General features: G+C 39.8%; 2 protein-coding genes across 4 annotated transcripts; one reads left to right on the forward strand and one right to left on the reverse strand.

The window, feature by feature from the left end:
* The first annotated feature begins 1,642 nt into the window (after window positions 1-1,642).
* On the forward strand, window positions 1,643-9,041 carry LOC131878637 (uncharacterized). 3 transcript variants are annotated; one of them, XM_059224706.1, is made up of 8 exons: window positions 1,643-1,930; window positions 2,709-2,902; window positions 4,394-4,493; window positions 4,814-5,070; window positions 6,145-6,309; window positions 6,669-7,013; window positions 7,421-7,460; window positions 8,812-8,916. In XM_059224706.1, the coding sequence occupies exons 2-7, from the start codon at window positions 2,729-2,731 to the stop codon at window positions 7,454-7,456; spliced, it is 1,077 nt and encodes a 358-aa protein (XP_059080689.1). In that variant the 5' UTR covers window positions 1,643-1,930; window positions 2,709-2,728; the 3' UTR covers window positions 7,457-7,460; window positions 8,812-8,916. The 3 variants fall into 3 exon arrangements, with proteins under 3 accessions (XP_059080689.1, XP_059080687.1, XP_059080688.1); XM_059224704.1 differs by lacking the exon at window positions 7,421-7,460 and having other exon boundaries at window positions 1,646-1,930; window positions 8,812-9,041; XM_059224705.1 differs by lacking the exons at window positions 1,643-1,930; window positions 7,421-7,460 and having other exon boundaries at window positions 2,417-2,902; window positions 8,812-9,041.
* On the reverse strand, window positions 8,973-26,425 carry LOC131878639 (multidrug resistance-associated protein 1-like). Its single transcript, XM_059224707.1, is given in 6 exon segments — window positions 8,973-9,781; window positions 11,291-13,881; window positions 14,242-14,488; window positions 20,001-20,235; window positions 20,237-20,288; window positions 25,675-26,425. Coding segments are annotated over 6 exon segments (4,536 nt in total). The 5' UTR covers window positions 26,376-26,425; the 3' UTR covers window positions 8,973-9,071.
* Window positions 26,426-26,729: the final 304 nt, after the last annotated feature.

Below are 26,729 nucleotides of genomic sequence, written 5' to 3' on the forward strand. Positions count from 1 at the left end.
TTCAAAGCCTCGCTTTTTTCATACCTTTTTCATCGCAACCAAGGTTTAGCGAATGAGAGACTCTTGATGAAGTCCACCTTCAGAATAGGTATTAATTAGTTCCCATACTTTTTCTACAAACAGATATCAACAATGGGGTTGGCATGTTCAGTTTCCATTATCACGCGTGTCCTTGTTGTTAAATAAAGGCCAGATTTCTTCACGATACCACATTCCCATTCGACAGTTACGAGGACGGATATGATTTGCCTCACAATCACGTGAATTCTTAATACCCTCACAAGCGTCCCAAGTGCCATCTTTATCTTCATTTCCTCACACGAAAGAACCACTTCTAATGATGTAATATCACAGCCAATCGACACACAACTCACTTGTCAATATCTTCAGAGGAGCCTCCAAAAGGAAACCTTACCTCACTACATACTACTTAATGTGGTACATAGGGTCAGGTTTGTTGATGGACACCCTAACTTTCAATTTTATGGCTTTGGGAAATGGCCCAAGAGGATGGCGGGCAAAAAGTTTGGCACCTTTTCCCTCCACTGTCATCTAGTATATTGACATTTATTGAATATCTTGAAAAGGAAAAGTGGTTTTATAACCAAGAAAATTGGACACGTTGGTAACATAATTGCAAAAGTTTCTTTCTTTTATTGTTTATTGGTAGGACTATGTTAGGATCCCAATTTTTAAAGTCAGTATATGTAAAACCCAAATCACATTGTTAATGCAAAAATTGTTTTTGTAGGCACGAATCCCAGGTGTAAGGGTCAAATTCACTGACAATTTGCATTTTGAGAGCACCTTTCAGCACTTGAGAATCCCGGTTGTTCAAAAAATCAAATCCACTTCTCTCCCTTATATTTCGGACTCTTGTATTGTTCAATATGCTTTGCTCTAATATTCGTAAGGAATGTATAGGTACTTAAATGGTGGCATCATTTAGTTAGACTTCCAGATTATCCCTTTATTTAAAGGCCAGCCATATCCCCCAATTCTTTGGTGGATCAGATGTTATAAGACATGGGAATTCATATTTAATGTATAAGTCTTTCATCTTCAAGTAGCTAGGATTACTTTCCCAATAGCGATAAAAATGTGCACCCAAAACAACCCCCTGGATTATTCTTACTTTCATACCGTTACTTCAGATGCTTATAATACCTCCAATCCTCCGATCGTCTACAACTGACTTTTTCCACTAACCTGGAAGAAGCCAAAATGAACCTAGAACTCAGATCATAACAATTGGTTCAGCAACACATAAAAACGGGATGAGTAAATCTATCCTTATAATTCAGCGCATAAAAAAAAGATACGTGCCAAGAGCGCACTCCGAGACTCTCTAGGTGGGTTTAAACCCCTGAATCTGAAAGCGGAACAGACCAACTCCAAACAAATGTGTTCGACGTGGTCCTTCATGGTGTGCCATGATTGGCACTCTCATCGCCTCAGATTGTCAAACTCGAGTTCCTTCCGTGCTATACTCGTCAACTACGTTCCGTTCAAGGCTCGCTTGCTGGTGGTTGTTGCCTGGTTCTTGGCTTCCCTCCCAGGAAGGAGGACCTCGGAGGACATTGCTTGGAGGGTAAGGGCCCGTGGTACGTAGCATGATAAAAACTAGAGCGTGGTAACTGTAATTGGCACACTTAAGATATCCAAGGGACATTGGAAAGAGGCTCGGAAAACCTCGAGTTGGGATTAGTGTCTCGAGGACAACAAAACCGATCAAAGGTCCGACCTCTCTAGCGCTCTCTGTTTCTGAGGACAGTGAATGGAAGGAACCCAGCTGAGAGTGGCTTTGTCGACCTCAGTCTTGTGGCTAAAAGACCAATATCCGAGACCAAGAAAGGAGGAAACGAACAAAGGCTGCTATTTTGGGTGACGATCATTGTCGAAGGCCAAAACTCGGACATTAACCCCTATGGTGAGTGAGTGAGGGAACTGGGATGCCGGAATTAGTGGGTAGTTGATTGTTTTTTTGGTATAACTTGCAAACATTTGGATTCGTGCAGCAAAATGCTGTGCAAGATCAAGGCTATTCAGAAGGAAAAATAATTTGGTCGATAGTTTTTTTGTAATTTCTAAAGATTACGTCCTAGATGAAATTTGTTTCGAGAGTTTATCTTTATTTTCAATGCTTTTTCCCGGATATAATCGAAAGCCCTACTTTCGTCTTCAAACTTTCTGTTTTGATCATTGGAACTGTGTTAAGAATAACTAGATATAAGATATTTATTTACTGTGAGAGGTTACCAAATGGTAATCAAATAACATTTTTACATTTTGCATCATAAGTTTATGAAAAATAAGGCTTTTTACTCTCGTCTACTCTCTTATTATAGATGAAATTGTTCCTACTTGAGAGGAAATTATACCAAATAACAGCCCAAGCACGAAAGGCTAAAATTAGTCTCCATATTCAAAAGATGTTGTTACTGTTGTTTAACTTTTGTATAATCATAAAATCTCCCATCAAAGTGAAATGAAATCCAATTGCAAAATGGAAAGCATTCATAGATAATGAACACCTTATCACCCTAAAAAGAAGGTAAATCTCCTCTTCCTTCAAGTCACCACTCATCATCAAAATTGTTGGTGTTCATGATCTAAAAGTGATTAATTTTAAAACAGATGTAAAATTGAATCGATTGTATTTGGTCAATAGCACAATATATACCTTAAAAATCCAACCTCTTTTCTAGGGTTTACTAAATCGTTCATAATGGGTCAGTCAAGTGTTCAAGCATGTCTATTACTGATAATCGAGGTCCTCCTTTTGCGTGCGGGCGATGTGGAATCGAACCCGGGTCCTCCAAGACGACAGCCCTCTGCGGGTCCAGCTGCTGCCAACAAAGCCCCTACCAACGAGGAGAAACTTGCACGGATGGAGGATAAAGTAAGAGTCATGCAAAAACACCGCATAAATAACAACTTAAATAGCCAGCTTTAAAATGCACGCTCTATCTTAGTATCAGCCGTAACAAACAAGAGCAAGACTGCAAATGCTAGTTTTTGAAGCCGATAAAGAGTTAATTACGTTCGATATCAGTCATGTTTTTTTTTTGCATTACAGCTAAAATATAAATTTCGAGCTGAGATAAGACTGTTTCAAGATCCAGCTTCAGAGCCAGTCATTTCAAAGAGGGCTTATAGATAGGAAATAATTCTTGTTTTTGTCTGCACCCCACGTGTTTCTTGGCAGCTTTTTCGGAGTTATGACTGCTGCAGTTTGACCTCAGCTTTGTTGGCATTTGACTACAATGTCTTGGTCGTGAGTAAATGAGAGTTTTGGAATGGAAATTGCCTCTCCTTGTTGTTCCATGTTCCTTCGAACCCAAATTGTTGCATGTCTGTATCAAATTTAGATGTGATGGTAAACTTGCAACCAGGCATGTCATTCTTCCACTGCTATGTTTGTGTCAAAACATCTGTCCTTCTCAGTAGACTTCGAAAGTTATGAATGGGAAACACGTCTCTCTGTTTTTTATAGAAGCAAAAGGAAAATTCCTTAGTACACTATTCACCCTAATAAGAAATATTGTCCTTGGAAAGAAGAAAAAAATCAAGATGAATAATGTGACTGCATGCAAAAAAGGATTCCTTTAAAAGCAGTAATTTTACTCGTTTCACATCCATTTGCATGTATATCAAAAATTACTTTATAAAATGAAGTCGTAATACATACCGGGTGCGAGTAAACAGCAGCTACATATTTTTGTTTGTCACTTACAAATGGAATAACTCTTTATAGAAATGCCACACAGCAATAGTCATTTGGAGCTCATAAACATTCATCAAGCAATGTCACAGATCTGAGAAAGATGCACCCAGCTGTTGGCAGATATGGTAGTTTTTAAAAATGACGTATTTTGGTTTAATGGGAGGGGGTTCTAAATTTATAAAAACTGTTCCCGCCAGGCGTTTCTATTAAGAGTTGCACCTTTTGAAAGCTACGACCAAAAGTGTAATCGATTTTGACCCACACCAGGAACCATGAGGGTTAAGCAATTTTGCAATTTGAATTTGGGTTTTAAAACCTATTTTTTTGTTCACTTTGCTCAGAATATAAATTGTATAGTGTAAAACCGTTAATTAACTTGACAATAAAAGTACAAAATAGAAACTCTGCCGATCCGATTTTTTTTGTGCGGACCTCCTTACCGCTACCGGGATTGGAATCCCAGCAGTTCAAGACGAGAAGATTATTTATTTTACTTTTTTTTTATTTATATATATTATTTGATCGACCAACGAATTGGAGTTGGCTGATCTGGCTAATCCTTGAATATAAGGTTGATCACATAAATAATTTTGTCGTTAGGAGTTTCCCATTCATAACTTTTGTTTTACAGCGTGATTAAAGTCTATTGAAATGGAACATTTTCAGGTGAAGGAGTACGAGGAAAAGATTGATCATTTGGAGAAAACGGTCAAGAGTCATCGCTCAGAAATTGACAATTTAAAGAATCTTGTCAAAAATTTGGACGGTAAGTGGGACGTTCAAAATGAATCCAAACTCTAACTAGCAATCATAAAGCAGCAACAGTTTCCATGCCTTTGCACAACCTGAAAAACGTTTAAGCAGAAGTTTTCATTGAAATGCGTGTTATGTGCACAATTCATTTCCAAGAACGACCTTGATTGTTGAGGATAAAGCAAAGGCCAAAGGCAGCCACTAAAGGCGTTGGCCATAAAATGAACCAAAAAAAAAGCAGAAAAATTACGACTTATGACGTAATGGGTCGAACACAATAATGTACACATTTGACGGGATTAGGAAGATGAAAAAAACAAAATCTGATCCTAGGTGTTGAAGATAAGCTCTTGGGAATCACGACCAAAATGGACGCAATCACTGGTGTTTATGATGATTTACATGAGAAAATGCACGAGATTGACAAAACAAGGAAGAACAATCTTCTCTTCTATGGGATCAAGCCTGATTTCCTGCCCGAAATCCAAACCCAATTGGAAGCCAAGATCCACGAAATGATGAGAGTGAGCCTTCACATTTCCAGAGAGATTCCATGCACCAAAATATCTCGAATGATAAGCGGACCTGAGGTAATGAACAGAGGATAGATATTATTGTCTAGAGATCCTGGCTATAGAAACATGCTAGCTTTAGCAAGTGGCGCCACCTACCTGAGTCATGGACAACTAAAGAGATGGACTAGCAACGGAGGAGAAAATTTGGTATCTCCTGACCCGTTCAAATTGATGAGTTCATCAAGCGGTCTAAAGATCTGGCTAAATAAACGCAGATGATCAAATATGGCCCCAAATTTTGATCAGGGAACTCAGAAGACATCATATGCCGTGAATACTCACTCAAGGGTACTTCCCTCTGTTTGGTTGAAGATACTGTTTTAAGACTTACTATCCTAACATGGCTACCTTATCCCATGGCAACCCAGCCCTATGGGACTGATAGGTCAATTATGTTGTGTATTACATCTACAGTTAAGCATCCATAACCTTAAGTGTTACCGTAATGCCGATTTGCGAAGTATTTTCGGAAATCATTAGCTGGCTGCTGAGCTTTACTTGGAGCGGTTGGCCGACCCTTCGACAACTGACAACTGATCAGACTGGCCGAATGTGTTGACGCAAACTTAATCTGTCTTATCTTTGTATAGTACAGTATTTAGTTTAAGTCCAACTCCAGGTCTTTGTGCTCTTTAGACATTCTCAATTTGGATTCTAGGGAAAGCAAAAGAAATATTTCAGGTGGTTTCTAAAAATAGGAAAAATGGTTTCAGGACAAGTAAATGATACAACAGTCTTTAGAAAATTTGAAGGGCAAGCATAGAGACTTCTTACTAGTCAACATAACATTTACCATACAGTACTTAATTAAGTAATCTGTGCAGTTACATTCAATGTCACAGAAACCATGCCATTTGCGAAAACTATCCTTTTGAAAATAATATAGGTTGCGGTTCAACTATTAAAAAAGATTTTTTTTTGATTAATGTCTCTATTCTATTTGGAAATATGACTTCAAAACCAACCGGAACAAATTTCTGTGTCAGAGTGTTAGGAACCAGTTATGGTTCGTGCGCAGACCTCATTTCTTTCCGCACTTTATGCATTAATTTCTAGTAAGCCAATCATTCTTGGAATGTACATTTCTAGGTCCGAGGATGTCGGCCTGTTTTGGTCAACTTCGTCAATTGGAAAGACCGTGAGGAGGTCCTTCGAAAGGCTGCTTTCTTGAGAGGAACTCACATTTACGTGACTGAGGATCTGTCGCGAAAAGTCCGGGAACATCGACATGAATTGCAAAAATATGCCAGACAGGTACCCTGAAAATACATGGACAGCCATGCGACATAACAAAACGAGAATAACAACCATTTCCTGACAAACTGAAAGTCACAAGGTCGTTGCTTCACAAAGTGGTCGTCAATGGTCGATCGGAAAAGTTCCCAAGGTTAGGATGGAGGAAAGTGGAAAAGTATACTTAATGGAATTGCAGCTGGGGGAATATGCTCTCATAGAGGTAGATGTCATGATCCGGAAATGAACTCGCATAATTACGCTCTTGAGAGCTGAGCAAACATGGAACGGGGGTCAGAGATCCATCATGTTGGCCTGTCAATTCTGAGGGTACAATTCCCATTGGTGTGAGTGCTAATGTGACCTCCTGGTATTTCTAGATTAGAAGCAAGTCTCCCAATAAGAAGTGCATGATCCGCCAAGACAAACTGTTCATTGACAACCACATGTATGTCTACGATGAGGATAAGCATGATGTAGTCCCGTTTACACGTCCAGTGTCGCCCCCTCGCGCTCCGTCTCGGAACTACATCAATGTGGATAATGTGCTTCGCCGCTCAACCTCGGTTCATTCCGTAAATGGTGAGGCTTATTTGGTCAACGGGGATGGAGATAAATCGCCAAGGAATGCCCCTGCTTCAGCATCTGTGGGCGGTAAGTACGCCTCCACGGAGAGTTTGCTCGTTAACCATCATCATGTCGGCGGGTTGGATCACAACCCTCAGGTAATTCATTTGTGGTTTTGCCCTCTCTCCATTTTTGGACGGATTCTTCTTGGTTCTGTTTGCACGTCAAGGTTGCGTTGTGCATTGACCAAAAATTCTCACATGCATTATGAACAAACATGAAGGATTGACGTTCTTGAGTAAAGACAGGTAAAAGATGATCTATCTGGGTCCTACCAAATCTACCTATCGCCATTTATTGAGTAAGCAAGTCTTAAAGGGGGAACATTTGGTCAAATTAAGCTCACAAAAACATAGCAGAAAAACCTTGAAAATTGAAAGTTTAATTCAAAAACATCATCGTGATACGAAATGTGTTATTATAACATGTGTCACACATGCATTTTGGACGAGTTAGTTAGCATGTTCGATATGAATTTAACCCTATACTTTTGTTTCTGTAATAGGTTTCTTTCCTGCTAGACTCTTCAGAAGACGTTTAGAAAGGTACTTAGTTATGGCAACAAATCACTTTTGCACCAATAAACCGTTCCCAGAAGATTGAAATCTTGGTCACTTGTTTCAAAAGGGTTGTTGAATTGTCAAATATCTTTTTTCAATACAACCATGTCAAGTATTCCGGTATTGTATGAAGTTGGTAATAATAACCAGAAACAAAAAGGTGGTAAGAGTAATATTGTCGGTGGTAAGACGGTTTTCGACTTAAGCACTTTGCGCCATGCTTCAATCAATTGGAAATCAGAATTTCAATCGACTCGTAAAATCGAAAGTAAAAGAGCAAACCTATCGTTTAGCACATTGCGTTGGTAAAAAATGGCAGGAGAAATGTTCTTACATTGTTGAAAGACAAATCAAAACTGCAATTTTAAGCTACGTTGAGATTATTCCGAAGAAACGCTGATATACGATGCATTGCAGTTCAATGATGATGTGAAAATTAAAATGAAAGGCAAATGCGAACTGAAGCTTTTGAAAACCATTAAGACCAAGTCAGCAACCTTAGTATGACATAGTTATCAAAAATACATTGATTGACCCACTTTAACTTTTCTCAACAATCCTGAATGGCAGACAATTCATGGGACGTTTTCAATGGGCTAATTTTTTGATTTGGAATCGATTTTTTGAGGAAATCCTGTATACTGAGCGATAAAAGTGACGCCATTTTTTCCAAATCATTTTTTCCGAATCAAATGACGCAAAGAAAAAGTAAACTGAGAAGAGAGTAAACCAGAAATCAGCCGGGTTTTTGGTATTGCCAATCTTAATAAGAATTTCATACTGGTTTGATATACCTTCACCTGATAATAAAGTAATAAGAAAGGACTGTTTTACTAGTTTGTTACTGTTTTCAACGTTAAGAAATACGTTGCAATATTCTAAAAGTAAAAGAGCGTGCTCAGTTATTTCGTGGGAATACTAGTTTTTAAGATTGTATTACATTAACTCATTGAAATTCAACAACGGAAAGAGATATTTCCAAATCCTAGTCAAGCACATCCTTCTTTGCTGAATTGGAACGCTAGGCCAAAATTTCGATCTTTTAATACCCTTAGAAAGAACTAAAATATCGGTTCTCTTTCTTTCATTTAGATAATTGTCCATTTCATGAGATGGTTAAAACTACGCAAAATCTTGCATAATAGTAAGATTCGATGTAAACAAAAGATCACGCACAGACGCCTCCTCCCTCACTTCTTACATCTTACCCTCTAAATGTGTTCTTTCTCAACTAAGTGTTATGTCATTTAGTCTAAGTTATCTCAGTTCTTTCCAAATTATCTTTACGTCCTAAGCAATGGCTAATTTTGAAATCAGGGTTTGATGATCTTTTCAGGCGGATGAAAGCCATGACCTGATGAAGGAATCCATTCCAGAGTCAAAAGAAGAAGAAGAACCCACACAAGCATCTCAGGACGATGCTTGAACACTCCGTGACTCTCTTTGGTGTCTCAAATCAATTGCAAATCTTAGGAGCCATAAATTTAAATTTCGAAGCTTCTTCAATCTATCTCGATGTATTTCATGTTTCTTTCATCACTGGCTAAATATAATTGGACAACTAAGCAGAAATAGTAGAAATAACTGGCGTAAAAACTAAACTAGATTGGCATCCCTGGCCATGCTGTAGAAAATAGAAGTACTATCTTCAAGAAGTGTTTGTGGGGAATTGAATTCCCTAATTCGACCCTTGTCCAGCACCATGATTCTGTCGTAGTCCATGATGGTGTTCAAACGATGAGCAATGGTGAGAACGGTACATCCCTTGAACTCTTTTCGGATGGTGCTTTGGATGAGATCGTCAGTCTCGAGATCCACGGCTGCCGTAGCCTCGTCCAGAATCAAGACCTTGGTCTTCCGAAGCAAGGCACGAGCCAAGCAAATGAGCTGACGTTGACCTACACTAAGGTTCTCGCCGCCTTCTGACACAGGATGCTCAAGGCCATCTTCCAAAGAAGACACAAAAGTCCGCAAATGGGCCAACTCCAGCACGTCCCAAATCTCGCCATCGGAGTGCACTCCAAAGGGGTCCAGATTGATACGAAGGCTGCCAGAGAACAGCACAGGATCTTGAGGGATGATGGTGAGTTTCTTTCGGAGATCGTGTAGGCCCATTTGACTGATGTCCAATCCATCGATTTTGATTCCACCTTCTGCCGGTTCTACCAACCTGAATAGGGCCACTGTTAATGATGATTTCCCTGCCCCAGTTCTTCCGACGATGCCAACAGTTTGGCCTCCCTTGATATGACAGTTTATGTCCTTGACGACCATATCCAAACCCTCTCGGTAGCGCATACCGTAGCCTTGAAAGTTCATTTCGCCTTCTTGAGGCCATTCCTTGGGTGGTTTTTCGGAAATTTCCCAATCCGCCTCCTGAGGAATCGTCAAAGCATATTCTTTGACTCGCTCAACAGCCACAATGTTGGTTTCAACATCAGAGGTCATCCTCACCAGCGAGTTCAAAACAAGGGTTACGTTTAGGGCATAGGAGATAATGAGACCCACCTGACTGGGGTCAATGTTGTCGGGATTGATGACGGCAAAAATGGCAGCTCCAAAAGTGATCAGATTGCCAATATTCTCCAAGCGAATTGCCACCCATCGAGTGGCAATTATACTTGGATAATAACAAATTTGGTTGGTATCGACTTTTTTATTAGATTCTTCGATAAACCTCTTTTGAAGACCAAAGGCCCGAATGGTGCTGGATCCTGTGATAGTTTCTCCGAAATGGGAGTAGATGGGAGAACGTGAAATGGATTCCAATCTCTTCAGTTGTCTGGAAGTGTTCACGTAGACTGACTGAATGAAGAAGAAGATTGCAGCCAGCGGTACTACTACTGCCGCAAAAATCGGTATCACAATTATGATCAAGATGATGGTTCCCAAGAAAGTGGAAAATGTGTTGAGCCATTGGCGTAAATTGTATGGAAGTGTGTTGTCACAAATGTCTATATCTTTGGCAAAGCGATTTACTATTCTTCCCAATGGAGTGGTATCAAAGAAAGACATTGGGCTTTGCATGACTCTTTCCAACATGCATTTGTGCATTTCTTTGCTCGCTATTAACGTAGAAACAGCCAACGTGATGCTGAGAAACAAGGTTGACAAGGAACTGGCAAATCCAAGACCCCCATACACTCCCAAATAGAGATTTCTATTTTGGGGTATGGATGAATTACCCAAAGCTTCATCTGTCCACACATTTAACCAGTAATTAGTTCCCAGCGAAGCAACTTGATAAACGATTTGAACGATCACAACCGAAACCACTCCAAACAGACCAACGTTTTTCATATAGTACTTGTAGACCTGAAGACCAACACTTCCAGTTTCCGCCACTTCTATTTCGATGAGATTGGTGCCTATCTTCGTTCCTTGTTCAGTCTCTGATTCTTTCAATTCAGATTTGATGCCCTCATCCACTGTTATTTTTCGTTTTCTGAGACCATCTTGAATAGAGTTCCCTGACAACATGGATCCACCGCTGCAAACACTCTCCGACCTGCCTTTGCTTAGGACACTTTGTCTTCTTAACATTTCTGTTTCGACTTTTTCCCTACCCAAGACACCTTCCAATTCCATCTTGATCTCTTGAAGGGCTTCCTCATCTTCAACCTCCTCTGTCATGTATTCCAACAAGAAATCTGCAAAGGCACCCTTATTTTTCAGCAATTGCTGGTAAGAGCCTTCTTCACTCACTTCTCCNGCCCCAGTTCTTCCGACGATGCCAACAGTTTGGCCTCCCTTGATATGACAGTTTATGTCCTTGACGACCATGTCCAAACCCTCTCGGTAGCGCATACCGTAACCTTCAAAAGACACTTCACCTTCTTGGGGCCATTCTTTGGGTGGCTTTTTGGGGAGTTCCCAATCGGCTTCTTGGGCAATGTTCAGAGTGTACTCCTTGACACGCTCAACGGCCACTATGTTGGTTTCAACATCAGAGGTCATTCGCACCAACCAATTCAAAACTTGAGTGACGTTGAGGGCATAGGAGATAATGAGACCCACCTGACTGGGGTCAATGTTGTCGGGGTTGAGGATGGCAAAGATAGCAGCAGCAAAAGTGATGATATTACCAATTGATTCCAATCGAATTGCCAGCCATCGATTAGCAATGATGCTAGGATAATAGCAAATCTGGTTGGTATCTACTTTCTTGTTAGATTCTTCAATAAACCTCTTTTGAAGACCAAAGGCTCGAATGGTGCTTGCTCCTGTGATGGTTTCTCCGAAATGGGAATAGATTGGAGACCGTGAAATGGATTCCAATCTCTTCAGTTGTCTGGAAGTGTTCACGTAGATTGATTGAATGAAGAAGAAGATAACGGCCACTGGTACAATAACTGCTGCGAAAATTGGGATGACGGTGATGATTAGGATGATAGTTCCCAAGAAACTGGCAAACGTGTTGAGCCATTGGCGCAAATTGTTGGGAAGTGTGTTGTCACAAACGTCAATATCTTTGGCAAAGCGATTTACTATTCTACCCAATGGAGTGGTATCAAAGAAAGACATTGGGCTTTGCATGACCCGTTGTAACATGGTCCTGTGCATTTCCTTACTAGCTCTTAAGGTTGAGACGGCCAAGGTAATGCTAAGAATCATTGTTGAGACGGCACTTGCAAATCCAAAAGCTCCATAAACTCCCAAATAGAGATCTCGATATTTTGGGATGGCTGAATCTCCAAGAGCTCCATCTGTCCACACATTCAACCAGTAATTAGTTCCTATGGAGGAAACCTGGTAAACTAGCTGCATAGCTATACCAGTAATCACTCCAAAGAGCCCGATGTTTATCATGTAGTATTTGTAGACTTGCAACCCAACGCTTCCAGTCTCTGCCACTTCCTTTTCAATAAGATTGGTACCTATCTTCGTCGCTTGTTCAGCCTCTGGTTCTTTCAATTCAGCTTTGATGCCCTCTTCCACTGTTATTTTTCGTTTTCTGAGACCATCTTGGGTGGAGTCCCCTGACATGATGGATCCACCGCTGCAAACACTTTCCGACCTGGTTCGGCTCATAGCACTCTGCTGTCTTGCAATTTGGTTTCTGACTGTTTTGGAGCCCAAAATATCCTCCAATTCCATCTTGATCTCTTGAAGGGCTTCCTCATCTTCAACCTCCTCTGTCATGTATTCCAACAAGAAATCTGCAAAGGCACCCTTATTTTTCAGCAATTGCTTGTAAGAGCCTTCTTCACTCACTTCTCCATCCTTAAGGACAATGATGTGGTCGGTTTTTGGAAGATAAGTGATTCCATGAGTGACCAGAACCCTGGTCTTTCCTTCCAGGAGTCCATCATGGCTGATGACTTTCTCGAAAATATGCTTTCCCACGTGTGAGTCGACAGCTGACAATGGGTCGTCCATGAGATAAACATCTGATTCGCTTTAGCAGGCTCTGGCTAGGCTGACCCTTTGTTTTTGACCCCCAGACAAATTGATGCCCTTTTCTCCGATTTCCGTCGTATCTCCTCCAGGCAAGATCTGAATGTCCGATTTCAAAGCGCAAGAATCCACAATGTGGGCATACTTCTTGCCATTGAGCTCTTTGCCAAAGAGGATGTTGTTCTTCAAGGTGGCATTCTGCATCCATGCTTGTTGAGGTACATAAGCGACGCTCCCGACCATGTTAACCGTTCCTTCTTCCTTTTCCATTTCACCCAATAGAGCCGATATCAGAGAAGACTTTCCAGATCCAACCGTTCCAACTACTGCCGTCAATGTACCCTTGGGAATCTTGATATTGATGTTTCGTAAAACGGTAGGCTCGCTCTTTCCCCAGGCAAAGGTGCCATTTTGAACAGAAACGGGATGATCTTTTTGACTTTCATCATGTTGAACGGCATTGCTATCAAGTTCCTCGTTGTTCATGAACTTGTTGATACGATCCAAACTGACTCCAACTTGAACTAATCCAATAATCATAAATGGCAAGACGGACATTGGCATTCGCATGATGTTCAAATAGGTAAGCGTTACAAACGCTTTTGAGGGATCAAGCACTTGACCACCATCCATGAAAATGTATGTCGCGAACGAAGCCAAGGCCACAAGGAATGGCACACTGATCCAAACGAAATTGATCATCGCCCCAAGCCAAGCTGATTTCTTCAGGACCACAATCTCTCGATCCCGGATGTCAAGAATTTGGCCCATGAAACTCTGCTCCCATCCATATAATTTCAACACCTTCACCCCACCCAAAATCTCGTTCATCAACTTGACTCTGTCATCCTTGTTCTTCATTTGTTCCAATTGATATTTCCTGCTGAATGAGACTACCACGGCGTTGAATGGAATAGCAATAATCATCACAGCCAATCCCGAAAACATGGCAACCCCCAATTCCTGGTAGATGAAGTAACAGCTCAATGCAATTTGCAACGGTGCTGACCTGAAAGAGTAATTGAAATATTAGATAACTGGTTTCTAATCTCAGCAACATTCCTTTGAGACCGTATTTGAAAATTGAACGAGAGTAAATGTTCTAGGAGATAACTCTGTTTGAGCTGAGCAATTTCATTGGGGGATGACTGGGATGACACGTCGCCACTGTACAATAGGGTTTAATGTGGACGTTCATAGCATTTTATATAACAGTCTGTCAATGCATTGAACATTTGTGCAAAGATGTTAATGGTTGAAATGACCCTTCAAGATAAATTGAAAATGATAAAGACACAGTGGTTGACTGGTTTAATACTCAAAGTCCTAAGCTCACTGAAGTTGTTGTTTCTATGATCATACCACTTACCATAACATATTGAGGTAGGGAAGCAGGTCCATGAACCTTTGGACATCCACAGACATGAGATTCACAATCTCTCCAACAGTACTTTCCTTCTTGGCAGCTCCAGACAATCTCAAGGACTTGCGGTAGATCACCGAAATCAACGCTGTTCTTAGGTTCATACCTACCACAAACATTTTCTCAAAATACTGAGAGAGGATGATGCTTTGGAACATGGTGACGATAAGCAAGACTGTCCCATAAAAGTAACCTTTCCAAGCAAATTTGGATTCTTCGGTAGAAACAAACGCAATCATGAGACTCATGATCTGAGGNGACGCTCCCGACCATGTTAACCGTTCCTTCTTCCTTTTCCATTTCACCCAATAGAGCCGATATCAGAGAAGACTTTCCAGATCCAACCGTTCCAACTACTGCCGTCAATGTACCCCTGGGAATTTTGATATTGATGTTTCGTAAAACGGTAGGCTCGCTCTTTCCCCAGGCAAAGGTGCCATTTTGAACAGAAACGGGGTGATCCTTCTGACTTTTGTCGTGCTGAACAGAATCCTGATTCAATTCCTCGTTGTTGACAAACTTGTTGATTCGGTCCAAACTGACAAAAACCTGTACTAATCCAATAATCAGTAATGGCAGGACAGACATTGGTCTTTGTAAGATGTTCAAGTAGGTCAAGGTTACAAACGCTTTTGAAGGATCAAGTACCTGACCACTGTCTATGAAAATGTATGTCGCGAAGGAAGCCAAGGCCACAAAGAATGGGACGCTGATCCAAACGAAATTGATCATCGCCCCGACCCACGCTGCCTTCTTTAAGACCACAATCTCTCGGTCCCGGATGTCAAGAATTTGGCCCATGAAGCTTCGCTCCCATCCATATAATTTCAACACCTTCACCCCACCCAAAATCTCGTTCATCAACTTGACTCTGTCATCTTTGTTTTTCATTTGTTCCAACTGATATTTCCTACTGAACGAGGCCACCACGACATTGAAAGGAATTCCAATGACCATCACGGCCAGTCCAGCAAACATAGCAGCTCCCAATTCTTGATAGATGAAGTAGCAACATAAGGCAATTTGTAGCGGTGCCGACCTGAAAGATTAATAAAAGGATTGAGATACTTAATGGAAGGCGAAGGGGTGTATGAGTCTTTTCGTCTCTCTAAAAGGACTCAGGCTGAAGTCTCCTGGGTCATTTCTAGGTCTCAAATGTGATAGTTAAATTATGGCTAGGGCCCCCAAAATGTGAACATTATGTATAAGTTCGTAAGTTTGCTAATCTTTTCAAATATCTCGTTTTTTATAAATAGATTTTTTTGGGGGGATTTTTTCCCCTTCCCTCAGGAAACGTACTTCAGGAAAAAAATTGAAGTAATGTTTTGACATGAATAAAGACACCGACATTTTCTATCACATTGTTTGTTTCAATCAATTTTTTGCAGTTAGGCTCAAAAATTGACTTGAATTCTTCAGAATGTCTTGCGATGGCAAAATACCTCGAGGTCGTCGAGTTTTCTTGAATACTCCTTAAACACCTACTTTAAGGCAGCTCCTTGTTCTACTATTTTAAAAGAATACAAATTATACATAAACGAATACTAGCTCACGGTGGTACCCGAAACACTTCTTGATAGCTTGGTTTAAGACTTCCAGTGGAGTTTTAGTTTGTTGAAGAAACAAAAAGACCAACTTTTGTATAAAAAAAAGCACCTTTAAAGGTAACTCTGAGTAGTACATTGTATAAGACGGCCAAGAACGCCCTCAATCACGCCTTAGAGTCTTGATCAAGATACTTGATTACTGATTCATTTTTGGAATCTTTCATTCCTTTGTCAAGCAACCTCTTATTCAATACTCTTCAACTTGTTCCATTGAAAACCTTTAAAAAGATAGTATTATTGAAGGCGCAAATAATAGAGGTTCCAAGTGTCCTTTACTACGTTTCAAATTGAAATTTCATAAAAATCCTTTCAGCGAACGCTGAGATTTTACGCCTACTTCAATAATAACACTAACTTTTTTTTGAAGACAACCAATTTGGTTGCTTCATGGACAAGGGTAATTTATATTGTTTGTTAATACCTTTTTCACCCTATAACCAGCCTTTAAAAGGCTAGTAGTCATAGCGTATTGGTAGAGTTTCCACTTTCCAACACCTTAATGCCTGGTTCGTATCCAGGCTAGCCGAGTCCAAGCTTCTGTGTGGTATTTAAAATACAGTATGATTTGCTGCTTCTAATAACGTAAATGGGCGAACTTGCGGTCATTCCCGAAGGTAAAGAAGTAATTAATGTAGGCTGTGATGATGGAGCCGGAATATCCCTCAATTGGGGACACCCATTATCAGATGGCAGGGCGAGCGGGAGAGCTGCCAGCTGACTTCGTAAGAAAAAAACAATTAATAAGACCGTTAGAAAGATCATTGAAGCATGTAAAAAACGGGATCTTTCATGAAGCATATCAGTGTACTCCACAGAGTAAGTCGTTACATGTGGTTATATTTTTTGACGTTTTTTAGTCCGATTGATAGACTGTGAAAGAACGGTGTGAATGCTACATTTTATTGAGACTTCCTATAACATTATTCTAATGGCATATGACACTCATATGGCGGAATAGGTAGTTCAAGTCCATGGTGGAATACATCTGTCATAAACCATCTAAAATCGACTTCATATGCAGTACCAATATGTGAGGTAGCTTTTGGAAATGACTAGAGGGCTAGAAATGACTAACTCCCTCCTCGAGCGTCTCTGACTTGAGTGTCTCTAAATAGAGTTTGGTCGTTTTGCGATCCGTTTTACTTCAAAACGAGACTTACAAGAGTAACAAACATGCTGGCCACATAATGCAAATATAATTGACAAAAATGCAATTACGAATGCGACAAAATTTGCAAAAAATGCAATTAAGAATGCAACAAAAAGGGCAAAGAAATGTGTAGAAAGTGCAAATCTTTCTTGTTCAATTTAGTTAAATTCAAAAGGGTATCAAAAATCGGTGCACAAATTTCTCTATAAGCACTCTACTCTACTCTACTGATTGATTGTAGGAGGCTGTAATTCTTTCTTAAAGTGCACCACGCAATCAAAATCAAAAAGGATGAAAGTATGTTGGATTACTAGTATATATACTAGTATAATTACTATATCGTAGTGCTCCCAACTTGACTTGAATCGTTCAATTATGTATTGCTTTCTCTGGCACTCGCAGAGTTCACACAGAACAGCGGCTGGCTCTAAAAAACAAAATATACTGGCCAAAACTGGATCACTGGAGTTTCCGGTACACACAAACAAAAACAACTAGCGCAAGATGCAAGTCCCAATAAATATAACTGTGTTGTGCACACAAGTAAGCATACCATAGAAACGTAAATGAATTTTTTCTTCACTAGATACTTTGGCCATGTACTGCAAAAAGAAGTATTTGGAGCACTTTGTTTTTGAAAGCTGGAGAGACGTAATCTTGAAATGCTGTGCTGTTCAAGAAGCATGATAATCACGCCACTTAGGATAAAAGTCATTTGAAACAAAAAAGCGAATGTCATGAATAGGGTCAGACCGAAAATGTTTTTACATAAAAAGCATATTTTTCACATATTTTGGGGGACAAAAAACTATTCTTGTCCATTTTCATTTTTTACCTTTTATCTTTTCTTCCTGTGATGATACGTAACAAGGAGAAAGATGACTTCTGAGAACAGAGACTTATTCAGTTGTAGATCAAATAGGTCACAAATCTAATCAGTAAGTGAGCAAAAGTGCCCTAAGCAATAGCACCAGACTTTCGAAAAGAATCAATTGTATACTGTATCATAACATTGGAATCACTTAAAAAGTGTCCCAATGTCAAGCATTGTAATAAAGAGGATTTAATTTCTTGTCAATAAAATAAAGAAGCTCAATAGATCCCCTCAGTATATGCAATTGTTTCCTAGAATTTGGCAACAGAAAACACAATAAAGAGGACTATCAATGACCTTTTGGCCTTGGCAGGAACGCTTTTAAAATTTATCGCTTTTTTCGTACATTCCAAAACCTTTCTTTTCTTTTTTCTCAACTTTCTCGCACTTTTTTGTATTCTTTCAATTTCTTGGCATATTTTCCAACTTTTTCTCATTTTTTCCCACCTAACAAAAAAGTTCGGCCAAAATGGCAACTGGTTTTTTCTTAAGGTCAACTAATCAGGAGCCAGCATGGACATGGCAAGAATCTGCCTGCTTCTTAGAGGGTTCATTTACCGGTGCTCGAAGATATTGTAATGGAACATTCCTTTTCATTTATGTGTTGCTTGATATGGAACGCAAAAATAGCCCCCCCACGTACGTGTTGTTGCCTATGTTTTGGAAAGTTTATTCGTAATTTTTTGTCTAAATTTGTTCGTTTTTTTTTCGCAAATTTGCTGTCAATAAAGACCATATTAAGGTGCAAGTTTTGGCCAGCCCTAGTTTTCTATGCTAGGAAAAATAAACGGGACAGAAAAAAACAAACTGAAACGTTTTTTGTTCACATCAAATCAACATATTTGGGTTGTTTTAAGCAACATAAAAATGACATATTTTGTCGGAGCCTAGCCATGAAAAATTACGACAGAATTTCAATAAAGAAAGTATTTTGATACCTTCAAGGCAAAATGGTAAAATAAATGGAATAACTCGATTTCATATGAGCCAAAATAGTGAAAAAGGCGAAAGAATGCAATTTTTTGATGTAGCTCTGTCACTTAACAAAACGTCATTGCATCTTTGTGGAACAAGTAATTAACCGAGAAAAGACAAAAGCTACTCAACTAGCCGAAATTCGTTAGCTCTCCTAGCCAGCAAGGCCATTTGGGACAGTATTTGTTTAAAACCCAGTATACTGAGCGCACCATTGTAAATTGTCATGGCTAATAGCGGCCAATTTGATTAATCATTTTTTCAAGGGAAAAGCAGTTTATTAAAGAGGCAAAATCCAAAGCTTGAAGTATCTAGAGCAATTTTCAAAAAGCCAATTCATGTTTTTCTTTGTAACACTCTATCCCGTTGATCCTGTAGGTTCTTGAGTTCAAGTGCAACAGGACATTTGCAAGCTAAAACTGATGATGAAAGCAGGACCTTTAATTCCCAATTGAGTACGTAGCTATTGTAAAGATGTACTCGCAGCTATTTTCATGATTTTTATATGGATAGATTTTCAAAATTACAGGGTTTAAGTACTTTTAGGCATTGAAGTTTTATGTCAAAGAGAGATATCTATAAATAAAAAAAAATTAATTGCGTTTTTGAGAGTTTGAAAAACGCAAAGACTTGATTGACTTATTCCATCCATTTTTTACAATAAATTTTCCGATTTTCTCGGTCATAAACTTAATGCAACCAGGTTTGGATGATTATAACACAAAAAACAAATGGTTTAGCAAAATATCAATGAAGTGAGAAAATCTAAAACCAGGTTTTATTTTTTTCTTTTTCACCGCCCTCAACCAACATCATTTTCAACCACATTAATCAAGAGGAAAATTAACTCACCATAGCATGTTGAGATACGGCATCAAGTCCATGAACCTTTGAACATCCACAGACATGAGATTCACAATCTCTCCAACAGTACTTTCCTTCTTGGCAGCTCCAGACAATCTCAAGGACTTGCGGTAGATAACCGAAATCAAAGCTGTCCTTAGATTCATGCCCAGCACAAACATCATCTCATTAGATTGAGATAAAAGGACGCTTTGCAAAACTGTGACGATTAGCAAGGCTGCTGCATAAAAGTAACCCTTCCAAGGAGGTTCTGGGGTTAGAGCAGAAACGTACGCAATCATAAGACTCATAATCTGAGGAGCAGCCATGGCTAAAACGTCATTGACCGTTTTGATAGCCGTTCCCCACAAGAACGAGGGGCCAAATGTATAGAAAAGAGCTGGGTAGACGGAAAACTTTTTGCCCTTAGCTTGAGCTTTTTTGACTGTGGTCCTTGAAATGGCGACATCAAAAATGGGCACCACTCCCTTCGGAAGTGAGTTTGGGGTGCACTTGCCAAAGATTCTCCGGCACCAGAGGTTTCGTTATCCCTTCCATAATAATGGCGTTGACCAACTGTAAACCAGCTTTGAGAAATATGATGCACGGATTTGCGGGCAGGGCTTCGTGAGTGCCGCTAGATCTTCGTCATAGACAAGAGGCTTGGTGTCAGAAAACAGGTTGAGAATCAGTAGTAAGATCACGCAACTGTACTGAATTCCAAAAGTGATGCATAAGCGATCAATAGTCCCAGGGTCGTCGCCATATTCGACCTCATATTGTCGCTTGATGAGAGATCGGAGGGTGATGCCACCAGTAATTGTATGCAAGAAGTAAAACAGAAACTGGGCCGGGGAGGTGTGGATTCCAAATCGCATAGACAGAAGAAGCATCACCTTAAAGAGCAAAGATAGGTCACAATGAAGATTGAGGACGTCACATAATCAACCGTGTACACAACGGGAGTTTTGACGAAGAGGAGGACCAATTCCACGATGGAAATGACCACCAAGGCCAGTGTGACTATCAACTTGGCAAGGTTGAACAGATTCCATGGAATGTTCCGATTGACACTTTTCACATACTTGCTGACTTCGAAAGGAACTATAATGAACAAAAGGAAACACGGCGTCCAAGACAGGGCAGTTTTGTGAAAGCAGTTGGTGAAGTCCGGATCGTTCGTATTCCACGTGGCATTGACATCCCATATGGGACCCCCACAGAACTGCTCAAAAGAGCTCATTCTTTCCAAGTTTACGTTCGGTTCTTGATTGATGTCACACGTTCGAAGACTTCAAGTTATAAAGACCTAATGAGCTTGGGACGTTTCGAATGACCTCAGTTGTCGCTTATTTGCTAATTGATAAGATTCCTCGAGAATATGTTCCCTCAACTTATAAGTTATATTGGGCACTCGTGTCAACTTCTTAGCCGACCGAATGTTGTCATCCACTCACTATCTTGTACTTCTGAACTGTTTTTCCATTAGAGGTATACGAGTAACTTCAAACTTATTGCTCCACAAATATTGCCGTTGTCGATGTCGCAAATGGGGATTTATGAAAAAGTCGAGTTTATAGAACGCATTTTTTGTATTTTTTGGGGCCCATTCTTTTTTTCTTTTTTAATTGGTTTGGGGCGACATTTTTTCATGATATTGAGTGCTGTCCAATCGTTTGTTTGGAGAATCTAATGCACGTTGATACGTAAGGGCGTCCGGTCGATGGTTAAATCAAAGTTTCTCACTTAAGTGTTATGCCAAATGCCCTGAGTTTCTTTACGTGGAACACCTTTTATAAGTGTTAGCGTGTTCCTTATTTCAAATTTATCAAGGGTACTGGAGCTTTCTCTTGAGTTGCAAGCGCTAGGGATGAAACTGGAAGGTTGGCTTATTTTTTATTCACTTTGAGGACATGGAAGTTCCCAGGCCATTTCTTCATTTTATTACTATTATCTTATTTAACACAGACTTCGTTACGGCTACGGAGTATGTTATTGGGATAACTTCAGGATTGAACTTTTCTTTTGCTTATATTTCTTGATATTGAGAGGATATCTTATTTACAAAGGAATTATCATTATTTTTTGACTTTGGTTTTTCACGAATTAGACCTGGAGGATCTGGCTTGCCCTTAAATGTAGGGTTGGTCAGGAATTTTGGTCCCAAAAACTGTCCATATTTGACTTCATACGAGTGACAGAATCAATGCCTTTGCATTCCCGTCCGGACAAAGAAGATAGGATATCATCGTTTAGAACACATTTTGAAAGAGATTATTATTCTCAATGTGGTAGGACCGACGACTCACCTCCTCATATGAACCGGGGGGGACCCGCATTGCACTCCATTATCGAATAATTGTATGAGGATGGTGTATTTTCTGTTTGTCCTGTTGAGATAAAACAAAACGCGTCATGTCGCATTATGTAATTCATTTGGCGATTGAGGTCATCCCATGTGTGCTGAGCTCTGAATGATTCAGATTTAGCACTGCAAACATCTCTTGCTACTCACTATTTCACCACACTTCGTAATCGAGCAAAAATAAACGCTCGTCTAAGGGTACAGAACAATTCTCTTTTTTCCACCCTGCGGGAGATCAGTGCTCTTTGCCTGATTTCATTTGCAAGAGCATAATCCTCCTACAATATATCAACGCCCATTCTGGTCTTAAAACTTGGGACTTTTTGATCTTGATCTTGATTCCTTGCCAAATATAGTAAATTGGAGAAAATAAGTCAAATAAGTCTTTGATAATGTGTCGAGATAAGCGGGCCATCTCATTCATATTATGTACTTTTTTGACTCATCCAAATCTGAACATTGTTTGCGTCACATTTCTCTACCCCTTAAAATCTTTTCTTGTATCAGACAAACTCAACATCATGGCTTTTCACAGGTCTCCTCTTCTTTAGGTAAAAAAACTGTGCGCTTGTCTATTTGCGTAAAGATTCTTTAACGCTCATTTTGCGACCTACATAAAGCACAAGGGTGCCTTAAAGCCTTAAATCGGCCAATTCCAGTTCATTATTGGACCGAATATTTTGCTAAACATGACATGACTTGCAGGCAACTCATCCTGCGTAATCAACCAACGTACATTTTTCGTACACCTAATAGGACATTAGCGAATATGTTCGTACACCTCTCCACTTCTCTGCTTTGCTGCTTTACCTTATCCGCTTCATGGTATTTAAAGTATCCCGCAACGGCAGAGTGAACGAGTGTCAAAACCTAATATATCTAAGAGTACTTATAAGCATACAAAGTAAAGGCTAGACCATGAACATCTAAAAAGAGGTGGACTCCGCTCGGCCACAGATTCACGTTTTGGGTGACCCCTAAGGGAGAAAGGCCAAAGTAGCAACCCCACTTCAGCCTGCATCATGTCTCAAGGCTGGCTTAGTCTTTGCCAGATCGGCTGGGCTAATAAATTGGCACTAAAAGATGAAATGGGCTGAAATATTCTATAGGGCCTACTTGCCTTGAGAGTGCTCATTCAAGGCTTCTCTTTTCAAATTAGGAGGCTAAATATTGGAAAAATTCATACATTTCATTGTAAGTTGATTATAAAATGTCAAGCATTTTGAAGTATATTAGGGTGAAAATACTTTTGATTAGTTTTCATAATCAAATCATGTCCATTTATTGTGTTATATAGTGTTAAAAGTCAAGTTGGCTATGAATATGAAATTCGTTTGAACCCTGATTGTGCTCGAGTCAAGAAGTGGCCATAGCTGAAAAAGGGTTGACTTGAACTAAGTTTCTTTACCGTGCATAATTTGCGTAAATTGTGTGTCCACACTAACATCATGGTTGACTGTATTGTGTCTAGGGTACCCTAAACATGGTTATCTAAGATTGAGTCAGTTGAGTTCTTGAAGTGTTTTCTACAAGATTGGGTTCCCATCAGCTTTCACCAGAAAAGCTCAGTCATTTATTCAGTAGTGGTGATGTGACATTGTGGCCCAATATGAACTTCTCTCTACAACTGCCGATGAAACAAATGATAGAAAAATGGCTATTAAACATTTCCACACGGTTTACAGTCAAATTATCCTGATATTGTGTCCCCTGGGAAATTCTTAGAGAACCATGAGATAACAAAAAGGGACCAATCAATGACATTTGTGGTACTCAATGGTTTGACCCCTTATTTAACTTCGCACAATATCATGATGAATCTGAGTCTTGGATTGTAGCAAAATCACCCTAATATCTCTTGACAAATCCACCTAATAGCTATTTATCAGAAGTTAATTTTGTCTTGTCTTTGTCTCTCCTTTTTTGCCTTTCCCTACCCATCCAAATGCACTTAATCAATAAGACAAAAACTATCTTTCAATAAAATTAAGTAGATTTTATGAGCATTTTGAAGTCTGAGTTTGTTCAATGATATATAAATTAGGGCTTAGCATGCCTCCTATACTTTGGAAAGTACTGAGTGCAAGTTAAGTTCTGCAATTAAACTTTTGGGACAGCAGTGACTAAATTGAAGTTATTCAATTTTCGATCATTAAATTGCTCCTAGGACCTCTCAACTGGCCTGAAAGATTTATCCTCTTGTATTTCGTTGTAAAGGACAACCAAGCTTAATAATCTTTGTTTGGGACAAATGCAACAAGGATCTAGGAAGTAAGAGGTCCTTGCGAATCCTAATGAACATGAATTTTCCAAGAACAAAACTTACTTATGATGTTATCAAGAAAGCCCTTGAGACAATTAACCAAATGCCCGTTTGTGGTATTGCATGTTGCATTAGTGCGAAATTTCTCAGCATTTAAAAACTGTCATCAAAACCGAAGGAGCCAGATTGAACAAGCTTTTTGCATTATGTTTTAATGCTCTTAAACCTAATTTTTCATAAAATGAACGATTACATAATACGTTCCTAGCCTTAACCATTCGGTATTTTTTGGATTGCAGAACGTAGAACACACCCGCCAGACAATTTTGATTAGATACTAAAAGGTTCATCACCTTCTTAATGAACTTATTTTTATAGTTTATCATCCTGCCTTTTCCGATTCAATTCAACATTTGATGCTTCTCATTGAATGAGACTTCATCTGGATATTCGGAGGCTTATTTTCGATTCATTTGCTTATTTTTGGGAAGAGATTGAAGGTGAGATTGGCAAATAATATACTAGGCATCGTATGTCACTTTTGCAGTTGTCAATAAGTGCTTGTTTAAACCTATGTCTTGCATTTGTCAATTTTATAAATAAGTGAGGGGGTGTTAAGCCAGCCAATACTGGAATTTACAATGCCCCCACACTTAAGTATGAAAAAGAGCTAATAGTATGAAATTAAAGAGTGAAAATTGGCTGTTTATCTTAAAAAAGTATAGCCATTGATGTTTTTGTACTTTCAATGAAGGAAGAAGCACTGAAAATTTTGTTAAGAGAGCTCTTTCAAGAGTACATAGAGGCTATCCCTTTCTCCCTTATGGGTCCACACGGTCCACCCTCTTTTTACCGTGCGGCATCCAGGTCTTCTAGAAATCCATGGCTAGACCCACCCGGAGCCACAGAAGAGAGACGAATGTGTGCACCGTAGCGGGGCAAGGGTCGGAATGACGACGGGCAGATCCATGTCGTTTGGAAGTAAACGTGGGATGAGGTTGGGTCGGAACTAGTTTTGGCCTTCCGGTGGGTTAGGATTCGTCCGGGAGTCTTTTGTTTTCCTCGTCAATCTGTACTGATGGGGTCAAATAAATAATCATAGGAGGCCTGCGACTAGGGTTACCAATTTACATTTTCAATGGCATGTGGCATCACAAGCGGAGTATTAGAAACCTGTTAGTTGGTCATGAAAAGTTACCCTGATTTTTCTTTGATCAAACCAGGGTTGCCTTTTTGGTCAAACTTGACATATCGGAAAAAGTTCGTCCACTCTTAGAGGCACCCAAGATTCATTTTACAAATTNGTATCCCTTCCATAATAATGGCGTTGACCAACTGTAAACCAGCTTTGAGAAATATGATGCACGGATTTGCGGGCAGGGCTTCGTGAGTGCCGCTAGATCTTCGTCATAGACAAGAGGCTTGGTGTCAGAAAACAGGTTGAGAATCAGTAGTAAGATCACGCAACTGTACTGAATTCCAAAAGTGATGCATAAGCGATCAATAGTCCCAGGGTCGTCGCCATATTCTTCGACCTCATATTGTCGCTTGATGAGAGATCGGAGGGTGATGCCACCAGTAATTGTATGCAAGAAGTAAAACAGAAACTGGGCCGGGGAGGTGTGGATTCCAAATCGCATTGACAGAAGAAGCATCACTAAAGAGCAAAGATAGGTCACAATGAAGATTGAGGACGTCACATAATCAACCGTGTACACAACGGGAGTTTTGACGAAGAGGAGGACCAATTCCACGATGGAAATGACCACCAAGGCCAGTGTGACTATCAACTTGGCAAGGTTGAACAGATTCCATGGAATGTTCCGATTGACACTTTTCACATACTTGCTGACTTCGAAAGGAACTATAATGAACAAAAGGAAACACGGCGTCCAAGACAGGGCAGTTTTGTGAAAGCAGTTGGTGAAGTCCGGATCGTTCGTATTCCACGTGGCATTGACATCCCATATGGGACCCCCACAGAACTGCTCAAAAGAGCTCATTCTTTCCAAGTTTACGTTCGGTTCTTGATTGATGTCACACGTTCGAAGACTTCATGTTATAAAGACCTAATGAGCTTGGGACGTTTCGAATGACCTCAGTTGTCGCTTATTTGCTAATTGATAAGATTCCTCGAGAATATGTTCCCTCAACTTATAAGTTATATTGGGCACTTGTGTCAACTTCTTAGCCGACCGAATGTTGTCATCCACTCACTATCTTGTACTTCTGAACTGTTTTTCCATTAGAGGTATACGAGCAACTTCAAACTTATTGCTCCACAAATATTGCCGTTGTCGATGTCGCAAATGGGGATTTATGAAAAAGTCGAGTTTATAGAACGCATTTTTTGTATT

Source organism: Tigriopus californicus, chromosome 3 (assembly GCF_007210705.1).
Source record: "Tigriopus californicus strain San Diego chromosome 3, Tcal_SD_v2.1, whole genome shotgun sequence".
Lineage (NCBI taxonomy): Eukaryota > Metazoa > Arthropoda > Copepoda > Harpacticoida > Harpacticidae > Tigriopus > Tigriopus californicus.

What these genes read in the sequence shown, in the direction of transcription:
- LOC131878637 (XM_059224704.1), top strand. Translation starts at nt 2,729, where the DNA reads ATGGGTCAGTCAAGTGTTCAAGCATGTCTATTACTGATAATCGAGGTC. An exon ending in TTGCACGGATGGAGGATAAA is followed by an intron (nt 2,903 to 4,393) that starts GTAAGAGTCATG and finishes GAACATTTTCAG; the next exon opens with GTGAAGGAGTACGAGGAAAA. An exon ending in TGCAAAAATATGCCAGACAG is followed by an intron (nt 6,310 to 6,668) that starts GTACCCTGAAAA and finishes TGGTATTTCTAG; the next exon opens with ATTAGAAGCAAGTCTCCCAA.